At 35.3% G+C, this 23,537-nt stretch overlaps 1 protein-coding gene across 1 annotated transcript in view; it reads right to left on the reverse strand.

The window, feature by feature from the left end:
* The window catches only part of itga1 (integrin, alpha 1), a 209,114-nt gene that overhangs the window by 19,877 nt on the left and 165,700 nt on the right, over positions 1-23,537 (reverse strand). Inside the window, 6 exon segments of the mRNA XM_028805627.2 lie at positions 914-1,027; positions 1,168-1,270; positions 4,392-4,481; positions 10,143-10,219; positions 14,477-14,554; positions 23,250-23,385. Of these exon segments, the coding sequence (XP_028661460.2) occupies positions 914-1,027; positions 1,168-1,270; positions 4,392-4,481; positions 10,143-10,219; positions 14,477-14,554; positions 23,250-23,385 (598 nt within the window).

Here is a 23,537-nt window from a genome sequence, read left to right on the forward strand (position 1 = left end):
GTGAGTATATACGGCAAATGTGTGGGATCATGTGGTCCTTCAACAGAACACACAGCTGCGAGCTGATTTGATGATGCAGCTCAATAAGTATACCTTAAAGGCCAGGGGTACAGGGACACTAGGAATCGTGATACAAAGTTCCTTTTTTGTGTTTCTGTAAAGTTAGAGCCATCACTGACCCTGGTAATGAATCTGGAGCTCAGCCTGGAAAGATCCAGAAAAGGCCAATTGAGTGCAAAGTCAGGAGGAGAGTGGGGAGAACGCTCAGCTGGCAGGTGGAAGACAGGCCAGGTTCTGAGAGAATAGAGAAAGAGAGAGCAAAAAAAGAGAGAGATAGGAGGTAGCGCATGGTGTTGTACTCTGATAGTTAAGCAGGTGATCCACCTCATTGGAGAGGTAGAGTACAAAACATTTTTATTCAAACCCAGAGTGCCACAGGTTTGTACACTATTTATTTTTTGTGTTTTCCTTTTATGTTTCTGGCCTTCTTGTTTTATTAATGGACACCCTTCCATCATAAGAGGTACGAGGGATCAGTTTTTCAAATTGTATTTGGGGGAACCAATCCTGGAAGAGACGCAAATCCATACTCATGCCACTCTTACTCACAAGGGCCAATCAATGTCTGCAAAATCTGAGAAGATGTCTGTGTCACTGCAGATGTAGACAAGCGACCCAAGGACAAGGTACACATTATAACTTCACATAGATGATACCTCAGCTAGCATTCAAACTAGTGTCCACATCAAGATACGAGTAGTTGGTAGGTGGAAAGTGGTAGGCCAGGTGCTGCCTGCTGCACAAACTGCTCTTAAGATATGCAACAATTTTATGAAAATCCTGGTGATGGCTTTTAAAACATGAAATAAAAATGTAAGAAAATCTATTTGTGGTCATATGTAAAATAACTTACAGGAGAAGATGACACATCTGACAGGTATAAAAGGATGTTTTTTTGAAGAGAGTGATAAGGATATGTGACATTCAATGTAAGAGTTGGCATTGGTAAATCTCTGACCTTCTCAATCTGATTAAGAACAGAAAACAAAATTAGTACAACCACAACAAATGTGCTACTTAATAAAAAAAGAGTATTATTATAATGAGGATTTGCAGCTTTTTTCATGCATCAATCTTTTAATAAAAAGACTAAAATGGCATTCTTACCGAGTAAGTGACATTTACTTCATCTCCGATCAGATCTGTTGAATTAATAACACTTGGCATTCTTTCGTCTCTTTTAATCACAAAATTATAATCGTGTATGGTTCTAGGAAAGAAAAAATCATCATAATCAATGAATATGACAAAAATGCTGCTTCTTTAAACTAACATAATTGCAGTAGTAATGGAAACACTAATCTGTTTTTTATTCAAAGAGAGATGCCTTATGTTGTCTAGAAAGCAAATTATTATCATAGTGTATTTCTGTAGACACTCCTCTGCCATTCAAATGCTATAATACAGATAATTTCCAGAGCATGTACTGAATAATACAACATACAGTTAGGTCCATAAGTATTTGGACAGTGATACAATTTAAATCATTTTTGCTCTGGGCGCCACCACAATGGATTTGAAATGAAGCAATCAAGATGTAATTGATATGTAGACTGGCAGCTTTAATATTATACTTCTGTAAGAACCAATCTTAGAAAGTTAAAAGTTTTGAGTTAAACTCATATTAATGTTTGCTTAATTTGAATAAAATATAATTTCTTCCATAGTCATAAACAATGGCACGGTCTTTTCCCCCTATAAGTTAGTAAGAGATAGAACCCTCTTGCTATAACTGAGAAACAGTGTGATAATAAGTCCAGTTGTGTTTAGAACAGGCCCCAGTAAACAGGGACTTGAAAGACCCATTTTTAACTTAGAAATGGGATAAGCATACAGTTTTCTGAATTTTTTCTCTTTTTTGCTATTTTAATTTTCTTTTTTGTGTGAACTGTTTTAGTTTGAAACTTAACTAAACTTTTAAAAATGAAGATATTTTGTCTGTGGAATCATTTCTGCGTGTCAGGCTTTTGTTGAATCCCCTTTTTTAAGTTAGAGTTGCTGAACTTTGGTAACTTTGGAAAAACGCAGCTACAACTTCTTTGCCTTGAAAAGCACTTGATTTTGCTTTCACTGTATGGTGTGGCTCATTGTACATCTGTACTGTCAAGCGTCATCCTATCAGTTTTGCAGCATTTGTCTGAATCGGACCAGACAGTATAGTCCTGTACACTTCAGAAATCATCCTGCAACTTTCCTTGGCAGTCATATCATCAATATACACCATTGGCAGTCACACATGCCCATGCCATAACCATGTTTCACACCATGTTCCATAGATGACGTGGTCTACAGATTATGAACAGTTCCTTCTTTTCCTTATCCATCATTCTGATACATATTGATCATAATTTCTTTTGTACAAAGAAAACTGTTCCAAAACTGGATTGGATTTTAAAAAATATTTTCTGGCAAAGTCTAATTTGTCCTATGCTTGAGTATTACCGATAGTTTGCACTTTGTAGTAAAACCTCTGTATTTACTTTTGTGAAGTCAACTCTTGATTGTAGACTTTGACAATGATAGGTCTACCTCCCAGAGAGTGTTCTAGCTTTGGCTAAATGTCGTGAATTGGTTCTTCTTCACCAAGGAAAGAATTCTGCAATCATCCAGCACAGTTGTTTTCCATGGTTGTCCAGGCTTTCTGGTGTTGCTGAGCTCATCAGTGTGTTCCTTCTCTTTAAGAATGTACTACATGGTTGATTTGACCCTCCTGGTGTTTCTGCTATGTCTTGCATGGGTTTGTTTTGTTTTCTCAGTCTAATGATGGACTGTTTTACTTGAATGGACAGCTCTTTGGACCTCATATTGAGAATTCCAATATTTGAAATTCTACACTTGGAATCAACTGCAGACCTTATACCTGCTTAATAGTTAATGAAGTAATAAGAGACCTGCTCACAGCTGGCTATGGAAGAGCTTGTCAGTCAAATGTCCAAATACTTTTGAGCCTCTGAAAATGGGAGGGACCATGTATAAAAATGGCTGTCATTCGTAAATGGCTAATACGATATTTTTGTTAAACCCTTTGAATTACTACTGAGCGCCTACACTTCAGTCATGTACAGTAGTTATTTCTTAATTTCAAATCCATTGTGGTGGAGTATAGAGCCCAAATTATGAATATTGTGTCCACTGCTGAGACAAACAAAGGTTGTTCAGGCTGGATACAGCAATATTGGAAATGTTGGGAAGTTAAATATGTTTTTCTTCATACCGCATAGTGGACGACAACTTTAGGACTGAATAGTTATGTTATCACCGTGGCGCAGTGGGTAGCGCTGCTGCCTCCCAGTTAGGAGTTAGGTTCGCTTCCCGGGTCCTCCCTGCGTGGAGTTTTCATGTTTTCCCCGTGTCTGTGTGGGTTTCCTCTGGGTGTTACGGTTTCCTCCCACAGTCCAAAGACATGCAGGTTAGGTGCATTGGCGATTCTAAATTGTCCCTAGTGTGTGTGCGTGTGTGTGCGTGTGTGTGTGAGCCCTGCGGTGGGCTGGCGCCCTACCCGGGGTTTGTTTCCTGCCTTGCGCCCTGTGTTGGCTGGGATTGGCTCCAGCAGACCCCCATGACCCCATAGTTAGGACATAGCGGGTTGGATAATGGATGGATGGATAGTTATGTTATTGAAACTACTAATGAAACAATTGCGAATACACAACAACATGTAAGTAAATTTGCAATGTAAGGTTTGTTATATAATTTACGTACAATGCTTTTTTTCCAAATTTTAAAGTAACCAAGAGAAAAATTGGTCTTTCTTAGTAGAAATGCATAGATTTAAAAAAATAATCTAAAGTGATATTAAATAAACATATTACAATATTATTTATTTCATATATAGATTTCAAACAAAATACACTTGCACTACTGGATATCCTGGAGCTCTTGGGAATCTAAAAATGGCTTTGATCATAAACTACATAAAAGAAAGAAGAAATTATAAAATGCCTATAAGATGAGAATACATTTTAAGAATTGTAGCATTAGGGAGACTAATTCAATTCATTTTCTCAAAAAATAAAGCATTTTTTAGAACAATTGAAATGCCAATTAAGAAAATTATGATAGAATAAAAATAAACCAGAATCAATAGCATAAGTAATATTTCAAAATGTACAGAATACAAACTATTAGATTGTTTCAGCTTACTTACAGTACTTTAAAGACCTTAATTCTAAGTAATTTTTAGAGTTTTCTGAAAGTACCAGAAGTCTCATTTTGTAACTAGTAGAAAGTTACTCGTTTTGGGGCATTTTGACTTCCTCTAATTTGTCAACTGAAACTCCAGCTATATTCAGAAGGCATTTTATTATTATGCTCCTGATAGATCTACATACCTTAGGAAATGTATCTCAGCTTCATATTTCACTGGGATTATGATGCTGTTATAATTATCAGAGTAAGTGGATTCAGGCTCCTCACTGTCACTGCAAAGAAATATCATCATCTTAATGGTGCAGCTATACATTCATTCATTTTCCAAATCTACTTTTTGTATTAACAGGACACAAAAGATTGAGGCCTTGCCTTGTACTATCACCTGCAGGCCAGAATACAACAAGCAGTTGATCACAGTCTAGTGTATACTCTCTCTCATGCAATCTCCCAAATTGTGATACATTTCATTTTAACAATATAATTAAAAATGAAATTGATTTTGCTAATAAAAAAATCATGAAACACACATCACTGGGCTTTTAGAGCTATAGCAAGTTCTTTTGTTTTTGTCACTGATGCCACGCTCTTCAAATCACTCCTTGACCCCTCATGCTCTGTGAACATAGACATCCTAGAAGATTGCACTATCATCAGAATAAAATCTCTTCATCCTACAATACCTCTGATCACAAAGAACTGCTTTGTAATTATTGCACTCACCTTGCACTTTAAGGAAGTTAGTAGATCCATGTAATGCTAGGAAAATGCATTCTACCTCATTAAAGAATTCCCAGAACTATGGCAAGCCAAATTAACATTTAGAGATATCTCAAAATGAATTTTATGATATCTGGAAATGCATTTTAGATATCTCAAATTGAATTATAGATATCTAAAAATACATCTATTTTAAGATATCTAAAAAGAATTGTATGATATCTCAAACAGATTTCAAGATATCTTGAAGTGATATGCTGTTCATTTTGAGATATCTGAAATGCATTTCAAGATATCTTAAATGCAATTTGAGATATCTTGAAATATGTTCATGTGCATTTTGAGATATCTCAAATACATTTCAAGATATCTTAAAATACATCTGCAGGCATTTTGAGATATCTGAAATACATTTTCAGATATCTTAAAATAGCTTTCTGCACATTTCAAGACATCTCAAATACATTTTCAGATATCTTAAAATAACTTCCTGCGTATTTCAAGATATCTCAAATACATTTTCAGATATCTTAAAATAACTTCCTGCGTATTTCAAGATATCTCAAATACATTTTCAGATATCTTAAAATCACTTCCTGTAAAATTTCTTATACTTTCAATGGAACTTCCTGCCTATTTTAAGATATCTTGAAATGCATTTAAGATATCTCGAAATGCAGAGGAAGTGATTTTGAGATATCATGAAATGTATTTGAGATATCTTGAAATGTGCAGGAAGTCATTTTAAGATATCTCAAAATGCATTTCAGATATCTCAAAATGAATTTGGGATATCTTAAAATGAGACGGAAGTTATTTTAAGATATCTCGAAATATAATTTAGATATCTTAAAAAGCATTTAAGATATCTTGAAATTCATTGTTGTTTCAGATATCTGAAATACATTTTTAGATATCTAAAATTAATTTCATGATATCTTAAAATGGGTCTCTGCTCTATTTCAGATATCTAACAATGTATTTGAAGATATCTAAAATTGTATTTCAAGATATCTAAAATGCATTTTAAGATATCTTTAAAATGACACTCAATTATTTCAAGATATCTCAATAGCACTTTCAGATATCTACAATACAATTTAAGATATCTCAAATACATTTTCAGATATCTCAACATCACTTCCTGCTCATTTCAAGATATCTCAAATACATTTTAAGATATCTTATAATAAACAAGAAGTCCCATTGAAATAATAGGCAGTTTTACAGGAAATGATTTTGAGATATCTTGAAATGCATTTAAGATATCTTAAAATGCATGAAAGGTCAATTTAAGATATCTGAAAATTCATTTGAGATATCTTGAAATACAGACACAATTATTTTGAGATATCTGAAACTGTATTTGAGATATCTTGAAATGCATTTGAGATATCCTGAAATGTATTGCAGATATCTTAAAATGTAAAGGAAAGTATTTTAAGATATCTCAAAGCGAATTTCAGATATCTTAAAAAGTAAATTACATTTTAAGATATCCGAAATTCATTTTGAGATATCTCTAAATGTTAATTTGGCTTGCCATATAAATGCTTTTTAAGATATCTAAATTATATTTCAAGATAACTTAAAATAACTTCCTTCTCATTTTAAGATATCCCAAATTCATTTTGAGATATCTGAAATGCATTTTCAGATATCTTAAAATGACTTCCTGCACATTTCAAGATATCTCAAATACATTTCAAGATATCTTAAAATGACTTCCTGCACATTTCAAGATATCTAAGATACATTTCAAGATATCTTAAAATGACTTCCTGCACATTTCAAGATATCTCAAATACATTTCAAGATATCTTAAAATGACTTCCTGCACATTTCAAGATATCTCAAATACATTTCAAGATATCTTAAAATAACTTCCTGCACATTTCAAGATATCTCAAATACATTTCATGATATCTCAAAATCACTTCCTGTGCATTTCGAGATATCTTAAATGCATTTCAAGATATCTTAAAATAGGCAGGAAGTTCCATTTAAAGTATAAGAAATTTTACAGGAAGTGATTTTAAGATATCTGAAAATGTATTTGACCTATCTTGAAATACACAGGAAGTTATTTTAAGATATCTGAAAATGTATTTGAGATATCTTGAAATGTGCAGAAAGCTATTTTAAGATATCTGAAAATGTATTTCAGATATCTCAAAATGCCTGCAGATGTATTTTAAGATATCTTGAAATGTATTTGAGATATCTCAAAATACACATGAACATATTTCAAGATATCTCAAATTGCATTTAAGATATCTTGAAATGCATTTCAGATATCTGAAAATGTACAGCATATCACTTCGAGATATCTTGAAATCTGTTTGAGATATCATACAATTCTTTTTAGATATCTTAAAATAGATGTATTTTTAGATATCTATAATTCAATTTGAGATATCTAAAATGCATTTCCAGATATCATAAAATTCATTTTGAAATATCTCTAAACACCATTTTAGATTTAATAGGAGATTTATGCATTAAAACACAATTATAGTATTGTCTCTGTTAAGTTCTCAGTGTTTTATTGTTGGTGAATAGTGATAAGTGAACCCCACAAAGTTTGCTTCTCTGACAGTTTGGTGAAATTGTGGAAATGTTTGGGAACTTCACTGAAGTCTGTGAAAAGCATTGAAGTGAATGGGGAAGAAGAAATTAACTATAATGGTACAATGGTCTTTAAAGTGTCCCTGAGGTCTAGGGAAGTGTCTGCCAACTATGCTGAACCGATTATTGTGGCCAGAAATGAAACCTGAACTGCAAGGCAGCAGTGCTAGCCATTGTGCCACAGTGTTTCAAGCAATATAAGACACAAAAGAAGCTTTAACCACAAACTACATGCAACAAATGGCCACAAACTAGAAATAAGTAAAAGCATATGTATCATTGTGCTCACAGAGCTCCAATCTTTGGGGCACTGATTGGCTGTTTCATGAAGCGGCAGCGTGAGACTGGCCCTTTCAATTAAGACACGGTTTCATGTCCTTTTTTGTTTCTGATCTCTGTGCAGATGCTTTGGAACTTTTTTCTTTCATCAAGAAGACAGAAATGCCTATTAAATAGTAATAAATCTTTTCTTATTATTATTTCACAGGGTATCATGTGTTTTCTGATTCAAGGATGATGAGAAAGAGGAGGGGGAGGGCTTCCTTAAGGTCTGTTTTGACTTGTCACTGCACCACATGGCTAATTGATTATGTATTCAGCCAGTAATTGAAATTAGCAACATGACGTGGTGGCAAGAAATTGAGTGCACAGCACTTTTCAGCAGTACTTATAATATTCTCATTATGGTCAGTTATTGAAGTTACTGCATTTTTTTTTAATGCATGCAGAGGAGTATGGTTACAGTACGCATTCATGAAAGTTCTGTGCATGTTGAACTTGCAAAGCATCATGGGGCTCTGTGAAAAAAAGTGTCTAAGCCAGCCACAAAGTGAATTTTCAGGAAAATATTTGGTGAACATGTAAAAAAATGTTTTGCCAAATTTGAAGAATCAACTCTATTAGTGAGACTTTTGTTCACATCACAGGTTGACATTTGTAGGCAAAAGTTTCCAAGGTTTGTCTTTTTCTCCCTTGCTTTAAAAATAAACGAAAGACCACCATAGTCAAGTTAATGTCCTTTGGCCCTAGACAATATCTTAATCTCTGCCATTTATGCCAAAATAATCCAATCCTTGCCAAATGGGGTACCCAGCAGTTTATTTTAAGTGCTTAAGCATTATGAGAGGCTAACACCTTAAAGACAGAATTGTCTCAGACACGGACAAACAAAAGGAGTGTTTTACAAAAGCAGTGAAAAATATCTGATTATTTACCAGGAGTGGAAAACTAATGGAAGCTAACTGAAAATAAATAATCCTGGTAGAATAAAAGCTGACACCTTACTAGGAGAAGAAACCAGTGGAATGAAATCAATTGGCAGCTGCCTCTTAAGCAAAAGACTTGTGTTGCAAGGCATAGTGGGTAATGCCAGTCTGTTCTATACAACCCATAATCCTTGATTAAAGTTCCCTTTAGTTTTCATGCTATGACATGGAGCTTGCAGTATAGTGTATTCAACTAAACAGACCCAACATACATCTGCTCCTTCACAAAACTGGCAGCAGTACTGCAGTGGTAAGACATTAGCAAAAAAGGAAACCCTCCCATGTGTGACATTTGCAGGACTCATTTTAATAGTATGGTGAATTTTTTAGAATTGAATTTTTTTTAAGCACCATACTTATTGTTGTGTCACTTGGTGTTACATCCAGAAGAAGTTAATTATGAGCAAAAACAGTTCACTAATTAAGAATTACTGTAACTAATTAAGGGTTAGAAAGAAAACCTGCAGCCACTGGGTCCTCCAGGACCGGAGTTGGGGACCCCTGTCCTATACAAATTGAGTTTGCTTTTAAAATATTTTGCTGGAGTGTTTTGAGGAACTCTTGTACCTCACTAAAATGGTTTGGCAAAAATAAGAAACCTCTGACCCTACATTGCTCAAAGACATATTTAGAAAAAAGGCTATCTTCAAGGTCAGGGTAATGGCCTTTGTCCAATATGCTGTTTTGTTATTGACAATCAAATTCATGATTGTCCTGTTCCTCTCAGCTAAGTAAGACCAATATATAGATAATGCAGACAGTCTGGTGGGATTACTTTTTTTCTTTTCACTTTCCCCCTATATTTGTTGACATCAGATATTCAGATATTCAAACACCCAAAATACCTAGACTCCAACCTATGTCCTCCTATTTTTCCTGCAAGATGGTCCAACCACCTTATGTGCACCTAAATACCTTCTTGACAACCCAATTATTATGTTGTAGTTTATCCAAAATGACATACTGTAATTGTCCATACATGTGAGAAGAGCTTTAATTCACCACTGCCAATCCATCCAAGCACATTGGGCGAAAAACGTCAAGCTCATTGAGTGAAACAAAAACAGCAAGTAAACTATTAAATCTGAACCTTATATGTTGTGCACTAGAGACAGGTCTCCTATCTTATGACTATAAATTAAGTGCACACTTTCCTATGTCTTCCACTTCCCTCTTTTCTCACTTGCAGGCCTATTTCATATCCTGCACTAGTCTATCAGGATCCTGGTTTTGTACTTATTGGCCACCATAATAGCATTAGCAGAAAACATATTAGTTCAAATAGTCATTAATGTATAACCAATAAGTACTGATACATACCTTGTGGCATATAAATGGATTGTGATATTATCCAAGAGAGAGGAGGTATTAAATTGAAATATAATTTCAAATGAATCCTGGTAAAGAAGAAAAACAATTAAACTGTGTTAACTTGGATGTGTTGTGCACTTTTGTAGCTCTACATGGAAAATTTTGGCAAAAATAAACATAACAAAGCCATACACAAAATCAATTAATATCTTGATAGCTCATAGTGCATAATGTTTTGTCTCAAGTGTGCTGTCCCCTTTGTTATATTTCTTAAAAAACTAAACAGACAAGAGAATTATTTTTGTATACATAATGTTAGCCTGTTAAGACTAACTTAAAGAATAAAATAATTGGTAGGTCTGAACATATTTTATTGCTTTTTCGGATTCCATTGTTGTTTTCTTCAATTGTGTTTTTTTACAAGCAAATTTCTCACAGCCTCAAATAAGGTATGCGCGATACATTTGATCTTGGTCTCAAATTAAACCGAAGAGTGCTACCTATGATCTGATATTTCATATAACAGTGCCTTTCGAGAACTGTGATCTACACATGATGGAGAAATCTGAATTCTTGAGGGATGTTTAAAGCTATATTTTCAGGTACATTGTGCTTCTGGAAGGGTAACCATCGCCAGTTGGTCTAAGGAGAAGGGCAAAACAATGGACAATCCACTAACAGGCCACTAAAAACAAATGTTCACTCACAGCAAAGAAAATGAGAACCACCTCTGCACCGAGCCAGCTAATATATAAAAAAGGCTAAAAAAAAAACCAAACACAAAGAGTTTGGAGATCATGTGTGACCTTGGCAATTCAAGATGACCCTTAGGAGGCATGTTACTTTAAAGGAAAAATCGAAGCTAGAGATTGTGAGAGATGTTGAAGAGTAGTGGATCAATATACTGTATTTGAACTTGACTCTACTCCCAACTTGCTACTTTATCAGGAGTGAGCTATCTACTCCACTGGACTTGCTCACAATAGAAATTTTAGTAGGATGTGGAAATTCTAAAACTATACTGAAAAAGAAATACAACACTCATTGTTTGACTGGAAATTTGCTGTTCATGGCTGAAATGACAATATATAACATTGAATAATAGGAAAAGAGTGCAACAGAAACCACAACAGGAAAATAATAACATATTTGAACATTAACAAGAGTCATCTTGTGAGTCTTTCAGCAACTTGTGTGACTGTCTCTTACAGCTAACGTTGCTTGACACATCTGGTGCACAGAATCAATGCGACTCTAAATCTGCAACTGTGGAATGTTATCCCATTTCTGCTGAAGGGCATGACAAAGTAGCTGGTTGTTGGCAGTTATGGGGGTCAAATCTCCAGATGCTGCAATCCAGGGCATCCAAAAGCTGCTGTACTGAGTTAAGGTCAAGAGAGAATGCAGGCAAAGACAGCACCTGGACATCATTCCTGAGGTCAGTTGTGACAATAGAAGAGTGTGGCCTGGCATTATCTTATTCTAGACCTAAGTCACATTGTAAGCAGAGGGCATCTGACAGGTCATCTAAAGCCAGCATCATGTGAACCAGTACCTCATTATCCTATCACTGCTCTGAACTTTGCATCTGCCATTCACCAACAGTATGCATGGCAAATCTGAAACAGTCTCATAGATAGACCTGTCAGATGAGTTTGTTTGCTTTTGTGTGTACTTTTGAATGGATCTTGGAATGTTCATCTCTCCTGATGGGTAGGTGAAAACTTGCTTGCAGTCAGAGCACAGTGGAGCTGCTTAACCAATTCTGTCTGGCAACCAAATCAGAAGATGTATCAGCCTGCTGCCAAGCCAGGAGTCCACCCCCTTGGTTTTCTGGCAATTCTTGAAGCATTATAGAGTAGAAAGAAAAATACTATAAATGTGCCGTTAATCTTTTGATGTAACCTTTGAGTTAAGGCCTTTTTTTAAGTTGACCTAACCAGACATCCAAATCTTATTAGTGTGCCTAACATACCTTAATAGAAGAGGAAGCCATCTTAAAAAAAAGAGAGACCTTGTAAACAGTATTAGCCAGCGACTCTCTGGATCAGAAAAACTGGTGGTTCAGGAAGTCCAGAGCTATGGAAAGGCAAAGCAAAGCTCTGGATTTGGGATGTGTGTTAAGATCTCCTACAAAATGACTTTTGGGTGACCTCTAATAGGTTCTTGCAAACTGATGATCCAACAAGAGGGAGAGAGTTGCCCAGTTGTTCCTCTCAGAAAATAGAGCAAAAATTAATTTTGACTTGGGACAGTTTGAAAATACAAAAGAAATACATTAAGGAAATGTTGTCATTAGTGGACAAAATTTCTCAGTATGCAGTCCAGAAGCATCTAATGGGATTGTGTACTTTGCAATGGCTGAGGACATTGCAGTTGTTGGGAAGATAGAAAAAGTAAAAACTGCATGTGTGATAAGATGTAGATATGTGCAGGATAGTGATACTTCATCTTGAATAGTGAACCTTTTTACGTTTTTTTTTGGAAAAATATGGACATTACCTGTGACTGGAACACAAGTTTTAAGCAATTTTCCGAAAGGAAAGCAGAATGTTTTAAGTGGTTCCACTCTGTGCTAACCTATGGAATGCTTATGAAAAGTTGAATCTAATGTAAAATAAATCTCAGCTTTAAGATAATCAAGTAAAGTCAAGTGGCCTTATTGTCATACTATCAATACACAGTATCGTGGCATACAGTGGCATAAAATCATGTTTTTCAGGACCACAGGTGCAACATATACATAAACACAGGATAACTGCAAGACAGGTAAAGAATTATACTATACTATACTGTACCAACTATTAGAAATAGATTGTAATAAAAATGAATAATAACAACTAAAAAAATCCCTTCTGGGAAAGAAGCACCTTTCTTGCTCAGCTCAGGTCCCATGCATGATTTGCACGAAGAAGGCTTTTTTGACTATAAGTCTTACAGTATATTGTGAAATGCTAATAGTTTTCATATTTGAGTGGTAAAAATTGTGTCCACTTTCTTGGTGTCAGTTTGAATCTATTAAAATGAGTGCAGCTCTAAACAGTTGTGCAGCTCTGAGCAGTCATGCACAGAATATTAAAGTTCACAGCGTATTGGATGCAGCTCTGCTGCTTGTGGGTTTTTTTGTTTCTTCTTTTATTCTTTGATTTTGATCTGTTGTTTCCCAGGTGGATGGGATTTAGCATATCAGGGTCTGGAGTTATAGCTTCCTCTAGGATGTAAGAGGATTACACTCTGAAAGCAAACCTTGAGGGAAGGAGCAAAAACATTTTGAAGTTTTGCTCATGAATCATGAAACTGAAAAACTGATTATTCTTCATGTGGAATGGTACACCTGAAATGAGGAATAAAAAAATGAAGAAACACTTTGGACTTGAGTACAGTGAAGGTTTCTCCAAATTGGGAGGTGTTGGTTGAGATTCTTTGGGCATCTAGTTATGATGCTTCCAATGTGTGTTACACTAAGCAGAGCCAAACTGAATACTCAAGAACAGGTCCATAACAAGAAGGAGTAATTTCAAAAATTCTAAAAGCTCTTGGGAATTCCCTATTAGGAGCAGTAAATTATTGACTGTTAAGTGTGTCCTGAATTGTTACCATTATAGCCTTCAAAAGGACTAATAAATGGAACATAGTATAAAATGAGATGAAATGTATTCAAAGACTAAAGTGGATATACTGTATAATAATGGAGCTTTGCAGTAATAAAAATGGTGTAGTACAAAGAATATTGAGATGGTTTTCAGAATGAAAAGAATGACAAGGATACAACAATGTCCTGAAATTGACAAAGTCAAAGTATATTACAATATAATATTCTATAACAAGTTATTCCAATTCAAGTGTATAGAGAACCAGAGCCTATCTCAGCTGCATTGGGCACCAGTTCATCACAGCTGATGCACACAACTTCACCTTCACAAGGCCAATAACAAGCATGACCTTTTTCATGTAGGAGGGAAACTAGAGTCTCTTGATGGAACTCAAAAAGAAAAACCCTCCAAAAGTATAGATAATATTTTATTAGCATTCTAGCACTATTCATGGACTACTCAAAGCTAGAGCAACTTTTATACAGTAGTAAATTATTTTCTAACAACCTTATGCTTAAAAATAATTTTGTGAATAGCTTAGTTTAATTATATTGTATATCACTTCATGTGGTTTCAGAGTTTGTCAAATAAATGTTTCTTGTTGAAAATGAGATTCTTAGAAAATGTGAAGAAGGGCTAGGATTTAATGAAAGCTGGCCAAAGAAAATGTGGCAAATGACATAATAGTAATGGATGTCTTCCATCTCATCTCCTGTAAGTGAAAGAGAAAAATTAAAGAAGCTTCCATACCTTTTCATTATTCCTTAGAAATGGATATCCAACTGCACATGTTATATTATGATTGGATTCACAGTCTTTCTCTCTTGGCTGTAGAAAAATGAAAAATACTTTGAGAAAAAGTTAACATGCACTTACCTTACATTATATTAGCTATGCATCTATTTTCTGAACTTACTTGATGCTTTTCAGGGTCTATTAGAGCCTGAAAGATTTCGGAGAGGGGCTAAGCCTATTTAGTGCATTAGTCCACTGCAGCATACACTCATTCACAAACCTTCACAGAAGTCCATTTCCTTTTTCTGGCAGCAAATAATGTGCTGTGTGACAGAGCCAGTGTTGTACAAATTCTTTACAGGTATGGCAAATTCAGCTACAATCTTTCCCTTCTTTATTTTTTTTCCATTCTTTCAATGTACATAAAAAAGATACATCAGACAGGCAAGCCTCTCTTCTTTTTGAGAGGTTCAAAACTACTCTTATTCCTTGTTCCTGGTATTTGACTTAAATGCATTGCACTTCTGGGTGTGATCTCATTGGCTCTAAGCTCTTGCATATGCAGAGATCAACTCGATGATTTAAGACTGTTTCACTTTGTCAGGGTGAGTTGCAGAATTGTTGGACTGAGTTGCTGGAAGATGTGTATCTTGACTGCCTCTGAATTGTTAAAATTATATAAATAAAGTCTGAAACTAAAAATCATGGGAAAAATCATGTAATTTGACAGGGCCTTTAGATAACATTTCTGTTAAAATCAAGATGTGTTTGCATTGTGTTGGAAAAGAAGGATAAATGCAGGTTTGTTTCTGTACTTCAAATTTGGTGAACTCCTTTTAACCTTATGATCCATATCTTTACAACTCAATTCTGACCTTTGCTACAAGGAACTGAACATTTGTAATGTTCTTTTAATCTCTGTCACTTGACTGAGTGATTTGTCAGGACTTTCATGGAACAATCGTAAGAGGAACGACAATTAAGAAAGACCTTATGTGAGTGAGCTTTCAGTGCCAGTGCTGTATCTGTTTAGTAAATGGCTCAAGTCAATTATGATCAGGACTAGAAGAATTCGTCAAGTGTACTTATCAATCATCTACTTTATGCATGATCTTATCTTATCCATAAGATGCTTTTAATTCTTGTGTTTTAGTAGGTTTGTGTTAACATGTTGTGGGTGGTTCATTAATGATGATTTTTATTGAAATTTGGTTGTATGTTTGTATTTTTTTACATGTATGGGCTTTACCAAATTTAATTCCATTAAATGGATGTAATATTGGCAAAAAAGTATATGTTTTTTTAATTTTACTTAAGATTTTAAACCAGTTCAGTATCAAAAATAAACAAGTATGGCTGATGCTGTAGAACATGGCTGTCCAACCCCAATCCTGGAGGGCCGCTGTGGTTTCAGATTTTCATTCTTAGTGACCAGTTTCTGCTGCTAATTAACTTCTTTTACTTTATTTGTAGCTAACTTGCTATTTAAGAAGCAGACCCCTTAATTGTTCCCTTTTTTTTTATTAACAGTTAAACAATAATGAGACATTAAGTTAGCCAGCACACGATTAGCAACCTGTGTCCATCAATATTTGAAAATAAAGGTAGGTGAAGGTCTCAGTAATGTTGATCTGCTCAGGTCCATATAAAACTTTGATTGTTCTCTTAGGAAAAGGAAAATGGACTGTTTTAGAAATGTCTACTCTGGTAGAATGAGAGCAGCAGCAAGCCATGGAGGTAAATAACGGGTTTAATTAACAACAAGCATTGTCTTCTAATTAATAAACTGGATAAAGAGAAATAGGTTGGAGTTAGCTGATCATCTGTTGGCTTACTTCACATCTCATTTTTGTTTGGCCGCCATTAAAGGAAAAAGAATCAATTTAGAGGATGGATTTTTTTCAAAACACTGCAATTAAAATGCAGAAATTGGTCCTTGATTAAAGAAATTGTCAGGAAGGAAAACCAGCAGCCAATGCTGCCTTGGGGATCAGAACTGGACACCCCACCATAGAACACTTTCAGGAATTACATTTTCTGTGATGGAACTTGGCATGGTTAAAGTGGAGAAATCTTTCCCCCAAGTAAAACCAACTGACTCTGGGACCAGACTGCATATAAGGGTGTCTTTCACACCTTTCTCCTTCTCTTTAACTGGTCTCTGAGCTTTGATATTGTATGTGACTTGTGTAAAAAAGTCAGTTATTACCTCATTTTCATAGGTCAGCAAGAAAAACAGTCTGGATAAGTATAGGTCAATAACCCTGACTTAGATGTCAATTAAAGGCATTCAGCATTTGGTGAAGAACATCTTAATGCCTGAGACTAAATCCTTTCAAGATAAAAAACAATTTGCTTATTGTGTAAACCATATAGAGGACACGTTGCTGGTTATCTTACTCTTGTCTTGATAAGCCTGATTCTAATCTAATCTTAGAGTGCCATCTCTGGATTTCTCTTTAGCATTCAATACTGTCCATCCATATAATAAATGTTGAACCATGTATTGTGTTTCAGATTCTGATTTTTCTATCTATTTGTTTGCATGCTGTTAAAAGGCATTCAGTGAAAAAAATGTGCACTTCAAGATAGTGTATCTGTTTCTTTTACTATTTACCATAAATATCAGTGGCCAGAGACAGAACAATGACAATTGTTCCATTGTCAAGTATGCAGATAACATAATGATGATAAGAAGCATAACCAGGCAGAATGAAAGACACTACTTAAATCAAGTATGTCATTGTTGGAGACAGAAATCTGTATGTTCACCACTCGTAGACATTGGAAAGTAGGTGGAAATAGTGATTAAATTTACACACTAAGAAACGTGCATTAATAGTAATCTTAAAGGGAATATTAATATAAAATACCAATACTAAATGCAATTAGCACACATTTCTCCCAGATAAACTAAGACTTTTCAAAGTGATGATTGACCTCCAACTGTCCTTATTATTGTTGTGTAATTTAGATTGTTATCACTATCAGCTCCATTGCCTGATTTAGTGACCTGAGAAACAAAATTTAAAGAAACTTAAGGATGTTACTAGAGAGGCAGCCAAAATGATTCAAAATGACTGGGATCACTTAATAAAAGTGATAAAAGAACATGATAAACTGATGGCTGATGGAAGTCACCCATGACATGAAGATACCCAACTTATTAATGCAAACTACTACTGTAGTTCTTTTGTCTTGGCTCCCCCCCCCCCCCCCAAAAAAAAAAAAAAACCACAGTTAGCAAAGTTTTAGGAATAGAGTGTCTTCATAGGTATGGCGATAAGATGTAGCTAAAAAGATAAATGTAATTGTGTAGATGTGACTAAATAAAAAACCTTAAAACTGAAATGTTGGTAAGCAACTAAGATTTGATGATGCTTGAAAGGTCACTGCCTTCTGAGGCAGACCATCCATACATTTCCCAATCTCTAAGGAATAACAGGAGATTCGCAGGTACTACACTATTACAGTCCTAATGGATGAAAGAAAACCTGAGAGTATTCAATCCTAAAGTATGTCTGTAGAAGTTTCAGGAATTCTGTGTACCCTAAAGACTGTAAAGTGATAGTGATGCATGAAATCTCGATCTGCAATCACGTTACTGAACAATTTATTTAGGTGTGACTCCAGTATGAGATGCATAGTAGATTATGTGCTATATCAAGGCATCTTTAAGAAAATGAGGTCCAAAACTCATCAAAAGAAGGAAAAGAAACTAAATTGTAGCATGAATATGAGAAACCAATCCAAGCCCACCTAACGTTTTTTTCAAAAATCCATCTGCTAAAGGAAAGGTAAAAGCAAAAGACAAGTCTGCTAAGGAAACGTGTGCAGTGGGTTTAGAAAAAAACAATAGTTTAACAATTGACTTTTTTGTAACTCTGTGACTCTTGTGATAATAAGATTAATTTGCAGTATAGGCACCAGGCAGACTTACCAAAACTGTTACAAGTGGATAAATGATACTCTAATGAAAAACTTAACAGGATTCAATGACTTTGAGTAAGATGCAGTATAAAAATATATGTGATATTTATAATCTTTTCATACATAATCTGAACCCTATATTTTGACTGAATGGTAAACCAGTCTACTTCAAACCAAGCTCTATTTTCTCTTTAATTTTATTTTATTTAATATAACAAAAAATATATAACAACACATTTCAAACAAAGGAACAAACATGAAAAAAACCATCAAGCTAAAAAGAAATGCACAACCTAATTTTCCTGTCTAAATAAGATTAGCTACTGTATATGACAAAAGCTCACACAGGGAAACCACCGTGAATATACAAACTCCACAATGAAAGTAAACTGCAGTTTGTAACTTAGCTGTTGGACAAATGCAGTCAGGTAACACCAATTTACAACAAACTACATAACATCTGCTCAGTTTAAGTCTGGGAGTCACGCTGGGCCGGAGGTTGTCTTGGCACCCTCAGTGGCCAAAGAAGAAAACAATTCTTTATGGAGTGCCAGTCCATCCCAGGACCCATTTTAGAATTTCTAGTTAACTTAATATACATGTCTTTGAGGATTTTTGGGGACAATCAAATTACCTGGTAAAAAACCAACCAACATATACAGTTAGCACCATACAAAGAGCAGATGAATGTGAAATTCACACCATGATTGCTACATCAATGGGTGGATCAAACAAAGAGAAAACAGAGATGATAATCTATACTAATAAAAGGCAAAGCCCTCACTGACTCACTCACTCACTGACTGACTGACTGACTGACTGACTCACTCATCACTAATTCTCCAACTTCCCGTGTAGGTGGAAGGCTGAAATTTGGCAGGCTCATTCCTTACAGCTTACTTACAAAAGTTAGGCAGGTTTCATTTCGAAATTCTACGCGTAATGGTCATAACTGGAACCTGTTTTTTGTCCATTTACTCTAATGGAGGAGGCGGAGTCACGTATCGCGTCATCACGTATTACGCCTCCTACGTAATCACGTGAACTGAAAACGAGGAAGAGATTTACAGCACGAGTCAAACGCGGGAACAAAGGTAAATGACGTTAATTGTTGAGTGTCTTTTAATACTGTGTAATTGTTGAGTGTCTTTTAATACTGTGTAAGCATACATATTAACACATGTGCAATTAAACGTGTGCATTTACGGGGTGATTTCTCAGGCTTAAAAGCTCGCCTTTTATCAAACGCGGGAACAAAGGTAAATGACGTTGTTGAGTGTCTTTTAATACTGTGTAAGCATACATATTAACACGTGCAATTAAACGTGTGCATTTACGGGGTGATTTCTCAGGCTTAAAAGCTCGCCTTTTATTAAAAAGGTAAATGCAAACTGTTTTCATTCTGAAGGGCACAAACCACGTTAGATTTCAGACGTTAAACGCGCAAAAATGTCGGTACACCAGATAAATAAGCACAACATATTATCAGTTGTATTGTATGCTTACAATACATATAGAAATGTGTTAATCGTTAACTAATATTATGGGATGGTGTTTTTCGACTCGCGCCTTGATTTAAACGATTGCATTTCTTGGTGGGTTTGCATAGCTTATTGTCAATATCTTTACACCTCTTTTTAAGACTTAATTTAAAAAGGTTTTCTTTTCTTCTTAATTAAAATTTAAAAGCAATACTTCACCGCTGCGAAGCCCCTCTAGCACTGACGTCCGAGGTTCGATTACCGTAAGCGAGTGCAGTGAGTGTGTACGCCTGATGAGCCAAGAATAAGGGGGAAAGACGTGTCGCGTACTCTTTGCATTATTTGACAGTAAACTATTTTCAACCATTCTATGATCTGCTTCTCACAACTGAAGGCACCGCGGCTGATGTTACCTCACTTGCTGGCCAACCATAAGCGTTACCTGGTAGGTAACCAGCCACTCACTTCACTCCCTTACGGGAATCGAACCTTGGACGTCAGCGCTACAGGCGAAGCCCCTAAAATTGCGCCATGGCGTGTGGTTCGTTTATTTGACAACATGTAGATCGGGGTAATTACATTCACGGCATTCGTAGTCTGATTCACAATCTGATTGTATGGGTGGTTACCTACCAGGGAACGCTTATAGTTGGCCAGCAAGTCAGCTCGAAGTGATCACTCGAGTGAAGGCAGCTTCACAAAAAAACAGATCCTTAACAAACTGTTATTAGTATATTTTCCCTCAATTTAAAAAGGTTTTCTTTTCTTCTTAATAAAAATTTAAAAGCGGTACTTCGCCGGTGCGAAGCGCGTGGATTTGACCGACTGACACATACAGACATATTCATGAGTGCAGGTACTTCGGAAAGAAAGCACCGTGTAAACCTAAAGTTTAAATTAAGTTCATAGACCTACAAAAGGTTGCCATTGATTTGAGGCAAGATTGCTTTTCTTCTGTACAACTATACGTTGCATTCTTGCACAGCTTCGGATATAGATATATATATATATATATGTATGTATGTCTATATATATATATATGTAAGCTTATAAGTACTGCCTTACTTCTCTTTAAGAAAGGAAGATGTAATGATACAGTAATCCCTCGCTATATCGCGCTTCGCCTTTCGCGGCTTCACTCCATCGCGGATTTTATATGTAAGCATATTTAAATATATATCGCAGATTTTTCGCTGCTTCGCGGGTTTCTGAGGACAATGGGTCTTTTAATTTCTGGTACATGCTTCCTCCTCATGCTTCTGGTTTGCCCAGTTGATTTCATACAAGGGACGCTATTGGCAGATGGCTGAGAAGCTACCCAGCTTACTTTTCTCTCTCTCTTGCGCTGACTCTCTCTGATCCTGACGTATGGGGATTGAGCAGGGGGGCTGTTCGCACACCTAGACGATACGGACGCTCGTCTAAAAATGCTGAAAGATTATCTTCACGTTGCTATCTTGTGCAGCTGCTTCCTGAAACGACATGCTGAACGGTGCTTCGCATACTTAAAAGCACGAAGGGCACGTATTGATTTTTTTATCTGTCTCTCTCTCTCTCACTCTCACTCTGCTCCTGACGGAGGGGGTGTGAGCTGCCGCCTTCAACAGCTTTGTGCCGCAGTGCTTCGCATACTTAAAAGCCAAACAGCCCAATTGATTTGTTTGCTCCTTTGAAGAGGAAGATATGTTTGCATTCTTTTAATTGTGAGACTGAACTGTCATCTCTGTCTTGTCATGGAGCACAGTTTAAACTTTTGAAAAAGAGACAAATGTTTGTTTGCAGTGTTTGAATAACGTTCCTGTCTCTCTACAACCTCCTGTGTTTCTGCGCAAATCTGTGACCCAAGCATGACAATATAAAAATAACCATATAAACATATGGTTTCTACTTCGCGGATTTTCTTATTTCGCGGGTGGCTCTGGAACGCAACCCCCGCGATGGAGGAGGGATTACTGTACTTGATTTAAACGATTCCATGTCTTGCTGGGTTTGCTTAGCTTATTGTCAATATCTTTACACCTTTTTTTAAGACTTATTGACTGAAACGGGCTTTCACGAAAAAAGTTACGGCTTTGCTACAGGATACACCCTCCACAAGTTAAGTAAGTAAAAATAAAATATATATTTCTGTTTTATTTAAACCTTTTAAGTTCGTATGCATAGCCCCATTTGGCTGTTTTAGTTTTTTTTTTCTTTCTTCAGTAATATTTAATCTCCTTAAAGAAAAAGAACATATGCATCTTACTTTTTTTGTATCTCTTTAGTAATATTTTAGTGTAAAAGGATAACCAGTATTTAAACCTTTTATGTTACTTTATAAATTTATGTTACACAATGTTGAAAAATTAATAAGAAAGCTACATATTTTGGCAGCTGCTGCTTTAATTTTCAATGAAATGAAAAAAGCTCTCCAAGAGAAAACGTCAATGAAGAAGAAACAGTTTGCACTATCTAAAAATGAGAAACTCTCATTTATAAAGGTTTGCTGCAGATGACTTAACTGAAAATAAATGAATAGTTCCTATGTGTATAATACATATTTATCTATTTTACTTATGCCTTTATTCCAGCAACTTACAACATCTGAGGTACAATTTGTTACATTACGTTTGTTTTTTGCAGCACAGGCAGGTGAAGTGACTTCCTCAGGGTCACACAGTGGTGTCAGTACCAGGATTTGAACTGACAAGCTCCGGGTTTACTGAAATATTACTGAAGAAAGAAAAAAAACGAAAACGGGCAAATAGGGCTATGCATACAGATGTCCATCCATCCATTATCCAACCCGCTATATCCTAAATACAGGAGCCAATAAGTAGATATGTATATATACAGTGTGTATATATATATATATATATATATATATATATATATATATATATATATATATATATATATATATATATATATATATATATGTGAATGTATGTATGTATGTATGTATGTATATATGTATGTCTATATTTATATGTATATATATATATGTAGATATGTAAATTTGTATATGTATATATATATGTATATGTGGATGTGTATATGTGTATATATGTATGTATATGTAGATATGTGTATATGTAGATATGTATATATATATGTATATATGTTTATGTATATATATGGTTACATAACCTCTTTAACACACTACTTCTCTGCTGCGAAGTGCGGGTATTTTGCTTATATATATATATATATATGACAGCAACACTCATAACAATGACAACACAATTACACTGACAATCATGTTACGTTATTTTTAAAATGTTTCCTTTTCTTTTTCATAACCTCTTTAACACACTACTTCTCCGCTGCGAAGCGCGGGTATTTTGCTAGTAAATATACATATATGCCATTTTTATTTAAAATTAAAGGCTACTTACCTCTGTCCTCACGTAATTAACATTTTGAGAGTAGCCAATCAGGATTCTAGCATTGTAGGCGCTATCTCTTTTGTTTGTAATTGAAACTGATAGTGAGAACTTGTCCTGGTCAGGCTTGATGATGTAGGGGTGAACACTGCAAAACACCAAATTACTCAATCAATCAAACACAAAAACAAGATCTTTCAGGAATATGATAAATATATGATAACACTGCAAGACACAGACTTAAGCATAAATAGGTAGAGATGAATTGATGGGTGTGTGTGTGTGTAGATGGACTGCATA

Source organism: Erpetoichthys calabaricus, chromosome 7, assembly GCF_900747795.2.
Source record: "Erpetoichthys calabaricus chromosome 7, fErpCal1.3, whole genome shotgun sequence".
Lineage (NCBI taxonomy): Eukaryota > Metazoa > Chordata > Cladistia > Polypteriformes > Polypteridae > Erpetoichthys > Erpetoichthys calabaricus.